The 15,632-nt window shown below is 37.2% G+C and overlaps 1 protein-coding gene across 1 annotated transcript in view; it reads right to left on the reverse strand.

Moving 5' to 3' along the window:
- Nucleotides 1-15,207, reverse strand: part of LOC127108107 (repetitive proline-rich cell wall protein 2) — a 29,936-nt gene extending 14,729 nt beyond the window's left edge. Inside the window, exon 1 of the mRNA XM_051045520.1 lies at nucleotides 14,987-15,207. Coding sequence (XP_050901477.1) covers nucleotides 14,987-15,182 — 196 coding nt within the window. The 5' untranslated portion in view covers nucleotides 15,183-15,207. The remainder of the gene's footprint in view (nucleotides 1-14,986) is intronic.
- Between the last annotated feature and the right edge of the window lie 425 nt (nucleotides 15,208-15,632).

A 15,632-nucleotide genomic window follows, 5' to 3' on the forward strand; every position in this document is an offset into this window, starting at 1 on the left:
CTCTAGCTCCATCTTTATGCCTGGAATCATCGAAGTATAACCTCCAAGGCCTAGTTTCTACGTATGCCTCCATTGTCTCAACCACTGAATAATCAACAATAAAGTTTGCGACAATTTGTCCTTTTATTGCTTTCAAAGGACAATAAGTCAGTGAATATTCGGTAAGTGCCAAGGCCAACTTCCCTATTTGACTATGCAATATGGGCTTTGATAACATATGTTTAATAACGTCAAAATGAGAGTAAACATAAACTTCCACCGGTTTTATATAATGCTTCAACTTAGTACATGAGAAGTATAGGCATAAACATAATTTTTCAATCGAGTTATACCTAGTTTCTACATCTATTAAGATTCGACTAAGGTGATATATGGCTCTTTCGACACCATTATCATCCTCATGAGCTAACATACTACCTATGTTCGAATCTGACACAGTTATGTACAATTTATGCTACTAGTTCTACTTGGAGGTAATAATACTGGAGGCTTCATCAGATATTGCTTGATGTTGTCAAAATCTTCTTGTTGCTCCCTCCCGCAAATGAAATTGTTGTCTTTCTTGAGTCGAAGCAGTGGCGAGAGCAACTAAATTTTAACACTTAGGTTTGAGATGAACATTCTCAGGAAATTTATTTTCCCCAAAAAAAACTGGAGTTGCTTCTTTGTCGAAGAAGGCTTGAGATCGACAAAGGCTTTTGTCTTATTCGGATTGATCTCTATGCCTTTCTTGTGCACCACGAGTCCCAAGAAGTCTCTTGCACCAACATAGAAAGCATATTTTAATGGATTCATTTATCATCCTTTGAAAAGAATGTCGAAAATGGTCCAAATCGCCATTTCTTGATGGGGATTTTATGACTATGTCATCGATATAGACTTGCATAAAAGTCTCGATGAATTCATGAAACATATAGTTCATAACTCATTGATAAGTCACCCCAACATTTTTTAGACCAAAGGGTATCACTACCCATTCATAAGTGCCTAACTCATGTGGGCATCAAAACGCCGTCTTAGGAACGTCCTCCTCAGCTATAAAGATTTTATTATAATCAGAGTACCCTTCTAACATAATTAAATACTCATGACATGCGGCTGGATCAACTAGCATTTTTTCCATATGTATAGGGTATTAGTTTTTAGGCGTAACATTATTTAGATCCCTAAAGTCTATGCAAACTCTAAGAGTACCATTTTTGTTTATAATTGGAATAATATTAGCTAACCATTCGACGTACCTGGTCATTCTTACGTACTTATTTTTGAGCATCCTTTCGATTTCTTCCTTGATCTTTAACATTATCTCTGGTGCAAACCTTTTTGGCAACTGCTTCACCAGTTACTTGCCAGGTCAAATTGGCAGCTTTAATTCCACCATGTCTCGAATTAGTCTTGGCATTTCGTTGTAGTCCCATACGAAACAATATTTATATTCTTTAAGCAGCTCGACTACTTTATTTTTCATTACTAGTTTAATCCTAGCACTGGTGTACGTTGGCCGCTTCGCTGCTCCCTCGCTCAATTCTACCACTTTAAGAGGGTTTTGAGCCTACATTTTCTTGTCAGTTTCTAGTGGGTTTTTTTCAAACACCAAAGGCTCATTGTCATTAATGCAATCGAGCCTCCTGCTTTCTGAAGCTGTTGTCTGGCCCATAAGGCCACCTCCAAGTTCCTCAAAGCTTTCGACATTGGCTTAGAAATCCAAATTTTGATCAGCATCATCCTCTAAGGTCAAGTTTATTCTATTTTTGGACATATAAGCCGAAATTCAAGCCAATGATCTTGACTCATCAGTCATTCTCATCAACCAATATCCACCTCGTAAGGGGTAGACTCCCTTTTTCGATAGGAACATTCCATATCTGCTTCTTGTCCCAAATAAACCCATAGTTCAGGTGTAGGCTTAGTGAGTAGGTGGAGTCTCTCTCGGAAGTATATAACTCCTCTACAACATAGCATGGGGGGTATCTTCGCCAAGTTCCTATCAAAGTCTTTTCTTCCGACCTTGCCTACTTCAGCTTTGTAATAACTCTGGACGGCTTCTATGTTCTCGAAGATACCATCTTCCCTCCAAATCACAACTCTTTGGTGCAATGTCGAAGGCACCATATTGATTTTGTGTATCCACTCGCGTCTAAGCAATAAGTTATAAATAACATTGGACTTGATTACCATGAATAATGTTGACCTAGATGTTGAGCCAACTGACAGGTCTATCTAGATTATACTTAGTATATTGACGGTCTTGCCCTTATAATTGGACAACACCATATTATGGGGCCTAAGATCTTAATCGGTCTTCCCCATTTATTGAATATTAAATGCGGCATTAAATTAACTATCAGGCCTCCATCTACGAACACTTCATTGACAAGAATACCTTCTACCTTCTCCCTAATAAATAGCGGCTTCAGGTGATACATCATTCCTGGATCAAGCCTTTCAAACAAATCTTGTTGTTCTTCGACCACACCAATATTCATGATGTAGTAATAAAGAGGCTTCTAGTTATCAACTTGGTCCTGTACGAAGTTCGCTTCAGCCTCGAATACCTGACACACCCAATCGTATTCAGCTGGAAGCACTGAGACTATGCCATAGTTAACTTGTAAGTTATCCTCAGACCCTTCATAAAGGTTGTCTTCAACCATTTCATCACCTTATTGGGGTGTGTTCTCTGGCTTTTTATCCTCTAGATGAGGAGTATAATGGGGTTCCTCCTCCTCATCCTGGGGAGTGTATTCTGGAGTTTTGTCTGTAGGCCGTGGAGAGTATTCATGCGTCTTCACCCTCACCCTTGATGCCCCTTTACCCATGCAGGCTTCCTTCAAAGGTGGCCTTTGAGTGGCTGTCAGCTTGTCTTCCTTATTGAATTTCTTCGAGTAAGGCTTCCTTTGAGCCTTCGATGCAGCTATATTACACTTTGCCTCTAGGGTATCCCACTTTTTTACGAAGGCTTCCCTTTCAGCCTTTTTTTCGTTGATGACGCCTCCATTGGATGCGGATCATGAGATTGTTGCCAATGTCATTTAGAGGGACATGAAATTTCCCCTTCGACAGTTTCTGCTTGTTATGATTTGGTATCCCCACCTTGAGACCAACCTCCTTCCATTTGAGGTAATTTTCCCCTTTCTTATTTAAGGGTTTCACCCATTTCTCCTTAGGTGCGCTTGCTGATGGTCAGAAAGTCCTCTGTCAAGGCTGTTGAAATTTCCTCTTATATTATTTGTTTCTACGAGGTCTATCCCAATTGTTTGGGGAAAATCTAGCAGCTTGACTTCCACCTCATCCTCTTCTCAGGTCAAATCTCCTTGTGCCCTCTAGCGTCTTTGTCGCCTCTTCGTCAAACACGACACAACAACATGAGCAAAGCATCGTCTTAGAATCATTAATCTTGCAGTGCTCAAGGAAATCGATCAACCCCTCTTCAAACTGGGGGTACACTGCTTGTGTGTCAGAATCAGTGATAGTAGAAATTTGTTCACCCTTGTCACTTCCATCTTGGAGCCCTCAACATCTTCAACCATCAGAATTTCCATAGGCTTAACATAGTAACATCTTCAACCATCAGAATTTCCATAGGCTTAACATAGTGAGCATCTTCTATCTGCATGGGATCCGAGTCCACATACATTTATGACTTTGGTTTTTCGCCAAATTGTAACCTTCCATCTTTTAGAGCTTTTTGAACCAAATCCCTGAAAAGCACACATTGAGAAGTTTTATGACCTAGAAAATTATGGTACTTACAAAAACCTCTCTTCTTCCTTTGTTCTAAAGGAGGAGTTTTTAGGCCAGGAAGCACTATAATATGTCCATTTGTAACCAACAAGTAGAATATTTCGTCGCATTTTGTAATTTCAAACGTATAAGTTCTAGTGGCGAACTTCTCATTTTTGTTGATCTTGATATGGTTTTTTCCATTCGATTAGTCGCGGATGGAAAAATCACAGAGTCGCCATCATCCTTTATTTGTTCCTAAGGACCAGAGAAATAATGATAAAACGTAATAGATAAGGGTGAGAGACTAAGGTCTGGGAGCCGGTTAAGCAAGGGGGAGGTATTAAAAACCCCTCACTTCCATTGTATTCAATGGGATCCTCCTCTAAATCCTAAGATTAGTGTGTGTTTCTAAGAGGATGTTTTCCTATATTCCTCATCTATTTATATATTAATAGAATGCTATTATTTTGAGGAAATAAGTTGATTAATGGAATTAAACACAGAAAAGGTTTTTGATTATCGTACTCGCTAGAGTGTTAATACTCTATGCCTACATACCTCCACATTAGGTGAAAGATCAGAACATCGTCGTTCTTCTCAAAAATATTTGTTTGTTTTGTGTTTTTTAGATTGTGAAATTTCTCAATGAATCGGGGACGGAGAAATGATTGATTTTGAAAATGGCTCGATGCACAAGGGAAAATGACTTAAATTTTGAATGTGTGGCATTGGTTTTATGTTAATTGATTAGTTGGCAAAAATATTATAATTAACTTAATATAGGAATTAAATTAAATGATGTAACTATATACATAATTGATTTTTATTTGAAATTTTAAGCATAATTAGATAAGAGGGAAAAATCATTACGATCTCGATTAAACCCTAACTCCCTCGGTAATATCCCAAAAGTTAGCCCTAAAATTAATCGTAAAGATATACTAATAAAAACCCTAAATATTAAAGCATATTTTTGTAATTTAAAATTAAATTAAATTAACTCTTGATTATGAAAATTAATTATTTTAATCAAACTAATTATTTATCAATTAGATTCTAAAAATAAATTATAAATTATAAAAAAAATTATTAGAAAAATGAATTAATCTAATTAAATTAAATAAATTAGCTAAAGGGGGTACATTTCCTACTAGGTAGTAATGAGCTTGGTAAGATGGGGGGTGTAAGAATCAATGGGTTTTAGACCCGTTTGCGCTATAGCCCACACACTAAAGGAGTGTCCATAGAGAAAGAGAGAGTCAATAGTTAACTCTCTCTGGATCACATGATCCAGATCAAAAGGATCTGATGGTGATGTCATTGTGGTCGTTGATGTGGTTTACTAGTCAAAGTAGACAAAACGGATGGTTGTGGAGCGAAGTCAACACGAGACTTTAGCGTGGATGCCCGCATCAGAATGGTCAAAGTATGTCAATCCTATGACCCTCAGGAGGCCACTTGTAGACAATCAATCGCTGTTGGGAAAGGGTATAAATTAGAGTTTCCTTCAGGAAACTCTCATTTCCGATTTCCCCCTCTCTCTAACTCGTTCCCTCTCTAAATTCCTCTCTCCTCTCTCAACCCCGTCCCTTCTTCGACCACCCTCAAGTACCCCGACCACCACCTAAACCACCTTCCAACCCAGGTTTTCGATTGAGCTTCAACCGGAACCTTCAAACACCAACCCATAAATCACCCTTGAACTACCTTGGTTTCCCAGATCTCCGATTGAAGTTCAACTGGGATCTTTTCATATCCAACCGGTGTTCATCTGGGTGATGAACACCAACCCAAAAAGGCTTCGAACCCAAAACCCTTAGAACCCTAACCCAAATAGTTTACCTGAATGAACTCTAACTGGGTTCTTATAAACCATAACACTAACCCTTATGAACCCTAACATAAACCTAACCCTAAATCCAGAAATACCCTTAGGCTACGCAGATTAGAACAAAATCTACATCAATTAATATACCACAATACACCCAATGCAACATCAAAACAACATCATGAATTAAAACCCTGTCCTTAGTGAACCTAAAAGAAAAAAATATAGACGCAAGCACTCTTTGATAAAGGGTTTGGGGCCTACCTTTCCTGTAGTGTCCAACCTTAAGTTGCATCCTCCACTCCCTTCTTTCTTTGTTCGTCTTCTTTATTTTTGCTTGTGTTCTTTTTCTGACTCTCTCTAATCTTCTTCTCTTTCTTTTTGCAGGTAAAGACACTGAGGCTTAACTCATATACTTAGGGTTTCAGTGTGAAAACCCTGAGTATCAGATTCTTTGGACCTTTAGTGGGGGGTTTAAGGCTAGTGCGCGTTGTTCTTAGGGTTCCAAATGTCCCTCTTTTTTTGTCCCCTCTCTGTTTTTAGATTTAGGTATTTATAGACTTAGAGTTATGTTTTAATTTTAATTTGATTGATTTGTTATAGGAAATTCTTATTTGATTTGTAATTTGATTTAGTTAAGAATTAGGATTCTTAGAATATGCAATATATTTGGTCTGAATTCTCTGTATTTGGTACTATGTAATGTAACAGAATTCTATTAATGGAAGTTTTCGATTAAATATCCAAATTATGCTCTGATCCATTTTGTTTTCTCTTTGCGCATGATTAAGGGTATTCTGGGGGCAAAATTGGGGATTGGGAATTGGGGGATTAGGCCAGGTCATGGGTGTGACCCTGTGAGATGGTGTGCTTGGGTCACTTGACCCAATTGAAGTGGACCTGGGTCTCGTACTGACCCAGTTGGACCTGGGCTTCGGTCAACCCCCTTGACCAACCCAAAGAAAACGAACTTAAATAAATACTAAAACTTATAACAAAATTTAGTCAAATATTCTAAAAACTAATTAGTTAATAAAATGATTAATAAACATTATCTTAATACCACTAGCCCTAATCTAATTAAACATAACTTGAACCTAATCTAATTGCTTAATTAATTTAATCTAACCAACTTTATAAATTAATCAAAGGACAATGCACTTAATCCAATTGATGATGTTTAATCAATATGAAATTAATCACCATCTCTTAAAAAAAATTCATGATTAATAACTAAGGTAAAAAACAAATAATTATGTTAAACTAAGTCATAAGCTATAGTAGTTAATCAATGATGAGATCATAGGCTTAAAAAGTCAAAATGACCCCCTTTTGACTTTTTAGGTCATTGGGATTGATCAAATGACTTACATGGACTTTAGACATGTCAGTGACGTAAATCTAGGTTAGGAGAAAGAAGGTCAAAATTTGGGGTACAATACGATGGTTTCAGCAAATTTATACACATAAGGGGGTCCTGGCTTATGTTCAGCCACATAGGCGTTGCCCTTTTCAGAACAATCATTGCCTACATCAAATATGTACTCATCTACTTCTATATAACCGACTTTTTCCTTTTTATGGTATTTATGTGTTCTATCTATTTCATCCTTCAAGCGTTCGGCTTGGAAAACCTTATCTCCTAATTGTGACATGTCCCTAAGATATTGAGTATCTAATTTTTTCCTAATTGAATAGTCCATGTCACTAGTGGCCATTTTGACCAACTCATGTTCAAGCACCTGGGTGAAACACATTTCCTTGAGAAGTATAAATCTATTCAAATTGTCATTTATCGACTCAGGGACTTTTTGCCTAACACTGGCCAACTTCTTCAAACTGACTTTCGTCTGTCCCATGTAAAATTGTTCATGGAACAGTCTCTCCAACTGACTCCATGATTGGACAGAGTGTGGAGGAAAAGTTGTGAACCAAATTAAAGCATTCTTAGTTAGAGAGTTAGGGAAATATTTTATCTTTAAATTCTCATTGTTAGCAATGTCGTCCGCCTTAGTTTGGCACCGGACGACATGTTCAACTGTTGACCCAATGGTATCTACGGTGAATTTGGTAAACTTTATGCTTTCCATCTCTTGGGTAACTTCATTTGTCAAACATATTTTGAGAAAGGGGATACAAAATTAGGTATGTGGAGTCCCACTTTGAGGCCGTTTTGGGGGAGTTACTCCCTGTGACAATATTAGCATGGTTGCCTTCGCTGACACCACCATAGTCGTTATCCTAACAGGCGTTGAGGCAACAGACTCTTCAACCGTTCATACGGCTGGTTATTGTACTACATTTTGAGGATTATTCTAGGGGTTGACATTATCTACAGGAGGGCGCGACATTTTGGAAAAAGATTTTCCACTTCATGATCGAATATTGGGCGTGCCAATTTGTTTACATGGAAAATTGGTAAGCAAGCGTTAGTCTCTTAGTTAAAGTTTACTTGTAGGATCAACTATTGAATCCTAGGACATAGTGCCAAAAAACCTTTCTGTATAGTTTTCCTTTGATAAACAACCTACTTTTGACTTAGTCGAAATAGTAATTTAGAGAGTGTAAAAGACGCAAACTTCGACAATGTTGAAAATGTAAAGAACGTAACGAAAGTAACAAGAATTGAAAGTATAAAAACAATGCAGTTAAATGAAACCACACGCAAATTGGTAAGGCAAAGTAAAATGAATTTTAAAGACTTTGCATTGAAGATAAAAGATGGTGTTTCATTGTGCATACATTCCCTCAACCATGACTCTTTTCTCTGGACGCTAATACTTCAAGTTTTAAGTGAGATTTTTGTAGTAAAATGTACACCCTGAGCTCTACAAATGAGCTCTTATATATACTAGTACGAAAGTAAATGCTCCCAACCTTCATATCTTCAGTGTTCACCACGTGAAGACTTGCATGTAGGGGTGTGCATATTAACCAATTTTATAACTAAGTTCATTTCCATATCCAAAACCATATTTAAAAAACCGGATTTGTGTTCAAATGGTTTAAACCGACCCATTTAAATGGATTTGGATATCATAGTTTTTACAACCGGTTATAAAGTGTTATCCAATTCATTGCAGACACTAACCACATTTTGTCATTGAAAATGAGAATTTCATATTAAACCCACTAAATTGAACAGAAAAGAAAAGAAATGAGCAAAGAAGAAAGAGAATTTCATATCAAACCAAATTAGTACTTTGTGTTTCTTTTCTCTCTCCTTTAATCATTCTCAGGACTAAAACATTAGTTACAAACCATGTTCAGCCATATCTCGAAGGAAAGGATGACTAACTCCGATGGATGTTGCTCCGAAGGAGAAATTAGAAACAACCCCAATGGGAAGTAGCAAAACAAGTTTGGCATAGTGGTTCGAATATGGAAACACCGACAATTTTAGACCGCAATTTTAGATTTAGGCTTACGATGGCACGTTGAAAGAACCTATATTCATGGCGGTGGCAGAAATTTCTACGCTTAGTGGAGGTAGATTGTAGTTCTAGATCAAATTTACACACACTACAACAAACAAAGACCACGTTGATTGAACATTTACATATAACGATGATGATTGAACTTCTTTCCACGATGACGATGACATGTTCTTCAAGTGGCATTGTGTTTACTTTGATAATTTTTGTTTTTTTTCCTCTTCTATTATTCTTTGTAAATAGGTTCAGAAGTTCTTAGTAATGATAACTGGATTTTGATATTTTAACCGATTTTAAAACTACTTTATTTTTTTCACTACGCCAAAAACTGGAATAGACAGCGCACCTTAGAGGACGCTTTATTACAAAAGCGCACTCTAAAGTGAAGCGAAAAAATAAGGAGCGAACAACTGGAATAGACAGCGCACTTTAGAGGACGCTTTTGTAATAAAGCGCCCTCTAAGGTGAAGCGAAAAAATAAGGAGGAGATAGAGGGATAACAATACAGGGCGCTTTTTAGAAAGCGCCCTCTAAGGTTACCCTTAGAGGGCGCTTTTAAAAAAGCGCTCTATAAGTCCATGTGCATTTCCAATTCATAAAGCGCTTTTGGAAAGTCTTAGAGAGCGCTTTCATAAGCGCCCTCTTAGGCCCCCTTTAGAGGGTGCTTTTTTTCCACAAGCGCCCTCTAAGGTCCCCTTTAGTAAACATTAAAATTATAACATACTGCGCGTTTTGTTATTTCACTCTCTGTTATTTTCGTTCTTTTTCACGTTAGGGTTCTCACTGCTACGATTTTCGCTACTTCTAAGGCGTTCTCCTTCCACCTCTGTTAGATCTACGACGTTTCCTCCTTCTATTAATTCGTTGTTAGCTGTTCGATTTTGACACCATAGGTATTTTTCTAATCTTCATATTACTTGGTTTCTCTTCTGACGTTCGCTATTGTTCATTTTTGGTTTCATTTTTCTTGGTTCATACATTTATTGAGTATTCTCAACAATAATTATTGTGTTGCAATGCTAGCAATGGAGACTAGGCATTATGGGTTAAATTTCACCAACTGTTCCATTTGTTTCTCGATGTAGAAAAAGGAGGCAGCAATATCTAAAACACCTTCTACCAATCAAAGGTACACTATGCAGCTTATGAGTGTATTTATTCTAGCATACATAGCGTAGCTAGTAACTTAAGAAGTTTAGGTATGGATGTTATTTGATAGAGTAAATTAGAGTCGACTCTCTTCTGTTAGCTTTCAGTTAGACCATTATACAATTCTACATATATATTTTCTAGTCAATGTTTATCTTTTGTAAAAACTATATGATGATATATAACTATGCTACAAATTAGTGCATACCACTAATGCTTAATGCATGGTTCATACATTCTCATGCTATTGAAGTCAGAGATATCTGAAAATGTTGAGAAACTAACTCAATAAACCAAAATTGTTTTGGTTTTGGGTTGTTGTTGGAGACATGAATGCCCTGCACAAAGACTAACTCAATAAAGCGAAATTGTTTTGTCTCATCCCATTTTTGGTTTCTCTTCTGAAATTGTTTTTTGTTTATTCTAATTAGTAATGGATAATACATGGATGTCTTCCAATCGATTGTCGAGAGAGTACGAGAATGGGGTATCAGAATTCGGTAAGTTTGCCGTTGCGCACGCCGAAGACCCCAGTAGAATGATATGTCCTTGCTTGGGTTGTTGTTATGGGAAACGGGTTGACGCAGTTCAGTTGACATCGCATCTAATGAGGCATGGAATTGATCGAAGTTATACATGTTGGAATTTGCATGGTGAGAAAAGTAACGAGAATGTTGAACCGGGGGATAGTACGACCTATGCCTCAAACTATAGTGGCGCAGATACATACGATTGTGATCGAGTTGAAGAGATTGCAGAAGCACTTGAAGGAGATCTTAAGGATTGTCCCGAAATGTTTGAGAGGTTGGTAAGTGATGCAGAGAAACCTTTGTATGATGGTTGCACTAAATTCACAAGATTGTCTGCGGTATTAAAGTTGTACAACTTAAAGGCGGGCAATGGATGGTCGGATAAAAGTTTCACAGAGTTATTAGCCCTTTTGAAAGATATGCTTCCTGAGGATAATGTTCTTCCCAATCGAACATATGAGACCAAAAAGATGTTGTGCTCTATTGGCATGAGCTATGATAAGATACATGCATGTCCAAACGATTGCGTTTTGTTTCGAAATGAGTATGCATCGTTAAATGAGTGTCCTAAATGCGGTGTCTCGCGATATAAGAACAAGTTGTCTCCAGCAAAAGTCTTGTGGTATTTTTCTGTTATTCCGAGATTTAGACGCATGTTTCGTAGTGAAACCGATTCAAGACACTTGACCTGGCATGCAGATGAAAGAATTATAGATGGAAAGTATCGACATCCGGTAGATTCACCACAGTGGTTGAAAATTGATAATGATTATCCTGAATTTGGAGAAGAATCAAGAAACCTTCGCTTGGCATTATCTACTGATGGAATGAACCCACACGGTATCCAGAGTATCTCACACAGTACATGGCCTGTGATTATTATGATTTATAACCTACCTCCATGGCTATGTATGAAGCGTAAGTACATGATGTTGTCTATGTTGATTTCTGGACCTAAACAACCAGGGAATGACATAGACGTGTACTTGAAGCCCTTAATCGAAGATTTAAAGATTTTGTGGGAGACCGGTGTGGAGGTTTATGATAGATATAGGAAAGAAAGTTTCAACTTGAGGGCGATGTTGTTTGGCACAATTAATGATTTTCCAGCATACGGAAATCTATTAGGGTATAGCATAAAAGGTCAATGTGCGTGTCCTATTTGTGAAGATAAAACAGATTGGAAGCGCTTGGAGTTTGGTCAGAAGAATGTCTTTCTCGGTCATCGGAGATTCTTAAATTCAAATCATCACTACCGTGGATGGAGAAAGGCGTTCAATGGAGAGACAGAACAAGGCAGAGCTCCACCTATATTGACGGGTGATCAAATTTTTGAAAAGGTGAAAGATTTGGATACTCAGTTTGGCAAGTCTTTTGCCCACACACTTGTCAAAAGTGGGTGGAAGAAGAGGTCGGTTTTTTTTGAATTGCCGTATTGGAAGTCCTTGTATGTGAGACATTTTCTTGATGTTATGCATATTGAAAAAAATGTATTTGATGTTGATGTTATACATATTCCAACCAAGAAAAGAAAGAGAACTTAGTGAAAAAGGTACAGGTCAAATGATTTTAATTGTTTTCTTTATTACAGGTAAAATGGCTTTTATTACAGCAAATCGAGTCAGTTGCATAAAAAAAAAGGTATAAACACAATTATATGATATTTATGCATAGAAAATGTTAATTCTTGATCTTATACTTCACCTAACTAATTTTATGATATTTTAGGTTCATGCTATTGATATTGAACAAAAAGAGGTTGTTACTAAGAAGACTGCGGCTAGCAAAAAAAACATACATCTCAGAGATGCTTTTGCTACTTAGTTTTATTTCTTTTTAAGTTATGAATTGGTTGTATATTTAGAATCTTTAGAAGTTAAACGATTATATATCAGTGGATTGTTGTATATGTATGGATTGTTGTATATAAGGCTTGTTGAATGCAATGTGTGAAAAAGGGCTTCAAATTATACAGTTTTAGGTGTACTGCTTCAATATACAGGTTGTCTAAAATAAATAAATAAATATAGCGCTTTTTAAAAAAAAATTTAAATAACCACCCACTTTAGAGGGCGCTTTCCAAAATAAGCGCCCTCTAAACCCTTTAAATTTCCACTTTAGAGGGCGCTTTCCAGTAAAAGCATCCTCTAAACCCTTAAAAGTTTCCACTTTAGAGGACGCTTTCCAATAAAAGCGCCCTCTAAACCCTTAAAAGTTTCCACTTTAGAGGGCGCTTTCTTTAAAAAACGCCCTCTAAAGTGGCCCTTAAAGGGCTTAAAGAGCCACTTTAGAGAGCGCTTTCACCAGGAAAAAAAGCGCTGTCTTTACCTATGCCAGCGCCAGATTAGAGGGCGCTTTAAAGCGCTGTTATAGGCCAAAAAAAGCGCCCTCTTTTCCCTTATTTGGCGTAGTGTTTATAACAGGTTTTAACAATTTGGTTTTACATCCAAACCCTTTTACTGGTTCTTATGTGGATATGGATTGAATATTAATAAATCCAAACCATGAACACCCCTACTTGCCTATGTTCTCTATCCATGTGTCCTTCAGAAAGAAACCACCGGGTAGTTATTCATATTTGAATGTAACATATGCGCGCCAAAATAACCGCTTCTTCGACGCTCCCGATGTTGTCGAAACTCTTCAACCCAAGACTCCTCTTAGATACACATCATCACTGTACCTTTATCTTTACCCTTTGTTGAGATTCTTGCCCTAGTCAAAAATCTCAACTAACACTTACGTAGAGACCGAAGCTCCACCTTCTTAATTGATGCATAACTGCAATAACACCGTACTAGTGTGGCCCACGCAGCCTTCTCCTCGTCGAATCAACAATTTTCTCAAACATGTTTACATTCAAACATTGATGGATGTAGAACAACGTTTTTTGATCCTTCTTCTTTGTTTTTCTTTGTGTGTTTCTCTGTGTTTCTGTCGCATCCGCCGTATCCGGAACATAATCGTCGTTGACGAGATCAAGAACGTCTTGAACGCCAAACAACACACGCATCTGAATCGACCACCAGTTCTAATTCTTTCCATCAAACACTGGAAGCTTTGTAATCTAGCTACCGTTTCTGCCCTTCATCTTCGATTGTGTGCACTGAAACTTACACAGATTTCACCAAACAATTGTGTTTCCTAATCCCGCAAAATCAAGAAATGTGATTTTGTTACGATTTCGATTATGAATTAAACGCGAATTCAATAAACGAAATCAATAACAACGCCTCACGGTACACTCGTGTTTCCATGTGAATCATATTGAAACTCTAGATACCAATTGTTGGTGCACAAGGTTGAAGATGAAAATGATAAAGATGAAGATGATAAAGATTGAGAGAGAGAGAGAGAGAATATATCTAACTAACTTTTAAGAGAAACTCTATTGATTGTGTTCACACTGAAATCTTGTTACACTTGTGGTTTATATAAACAAACAGAAATGCAACGTTGACAAAAATGTTAATCTACACTAGCTAAGCAGTGGATCTTCTGAAAACCTAAAATCAACTACAACTTAGAAGTTAAATATCGCTTATGGAATAGCAACCTCAGAAATTTCTACTTTTGCGTTAGAACATTGCTTTTGAATATGAATTACTTCTAACAAATTAGTCCTCGAGATTCTTAAGCTATACCCTTTTTTTTTTCTTTCAAATTTGTCTTCTCACATATATTTGTCTCTGAAGACAGTTTTCATGCACCTTACTAGTATGACAAGAAATTATTTAGATTATTTCTTTATGTTGATTAGTACTGACAACTTAAAACAACATTTAAATCATAATGCTTTTATTTATAATATGGAGAACAAAAGCACAATTTTCTTTCTCAGTTTTACACTCACAATCTTGTTTTCGCAATAACATTGTAAACAAAGGATTGAAATGAAGATTACAAGAATATATATTCCATGCTTTGTAAACGTTATATATTTCTTATTTAGCATACTTCCTTAATAGCATTTTCTAGACACAAGTACCATCATAGGGTACTTGGTTGGTTTGGTGGCTTCTAGAATGGAGGCGTGTAAACTGGTGGCTGATATCCAACCGGTGGCTTATAAACCGGAGGTTTCTCAACTGGTGGCTTGTATACTGGAGGTTTCTCTACCGGTGGCTTATAAACCGGAGGTTTCTCAATTGGTGGCTTGTATACTGGAGGTTTCTCTACCGGTGGTTTGTAGGTCGGAGGTTTCTCAACTGGTGGCTTGTAGACTGGAGGCTTCTCTACGGGTGGTTTGTAGGTTGGAGGCTTTTCAACGGGAGGCTTGTAGACTGGAGGCTTCTCTACCGGTGGCTTGTAAACGGGAGGTTTCTCTACTGGTGGTTTGTAAACTGGAGGCTTCTCAACCGGAGGCTTGTAGACAGGAGGCTTCTCTACCGGTGGCTTATAAACGGGTGGTTTTTCAACTGGTGGTTTGTAAACCGGAGGTTTCTCATAGTTGGCAAACCCTTGAGGAATGATAAGAGCAAGAAGGAGTAACAGTAGGAAGGTTATGGAAGCCATGTTAGTGTGTTTGGTGCATGAAACACAAGAGTCACTACTTGCTTTTATACTAATCATTGGTGCATGTTTCAAATTTTAATCAGTATGATGTGGCACTTTATTTACCAAAAGTCAATATTGGAGTATGAATTTTCAACATTGTTACCTATGATTTTGTTATCATATGGGGGAAGTTTGAAATTGTGTGAATTGGAATGGACAAGTTGCATAATTTTTGAATACACCAAGTCACCGACACAGCCCGTGATTACATATTCCAAAAATGTGTCCTTTCAAAGAGACTATTTTCATCTAACAAAGATCTAGTACAAGATTGTCTAAAAATAGAGACGTGAAATACGGTCACATACATTACTAAATTTATTTATTTTTATTATAGTTAGATTGGTTTCTCCAAGTTGAGTTTACAAATTCCATTATAGTTAGATTGATTTCTCCATTTTAAATATT

This window comes from Lathyrus oleraceus, chromosome 7 (genome assembly GCF_024323335.1).
Source record: "Lathyrus oleraceus cultivar Zhongwan6 chromosome 7, CAAS_Psat_ZW6_1.0, whole genome shotgun sequence".
NCBI lineage: Eukaryota > Viridiplantae > Streptophyta > Magnoliopsida > Fabales > Fabaceae > Lathyrus > Lathyrus oleraceus.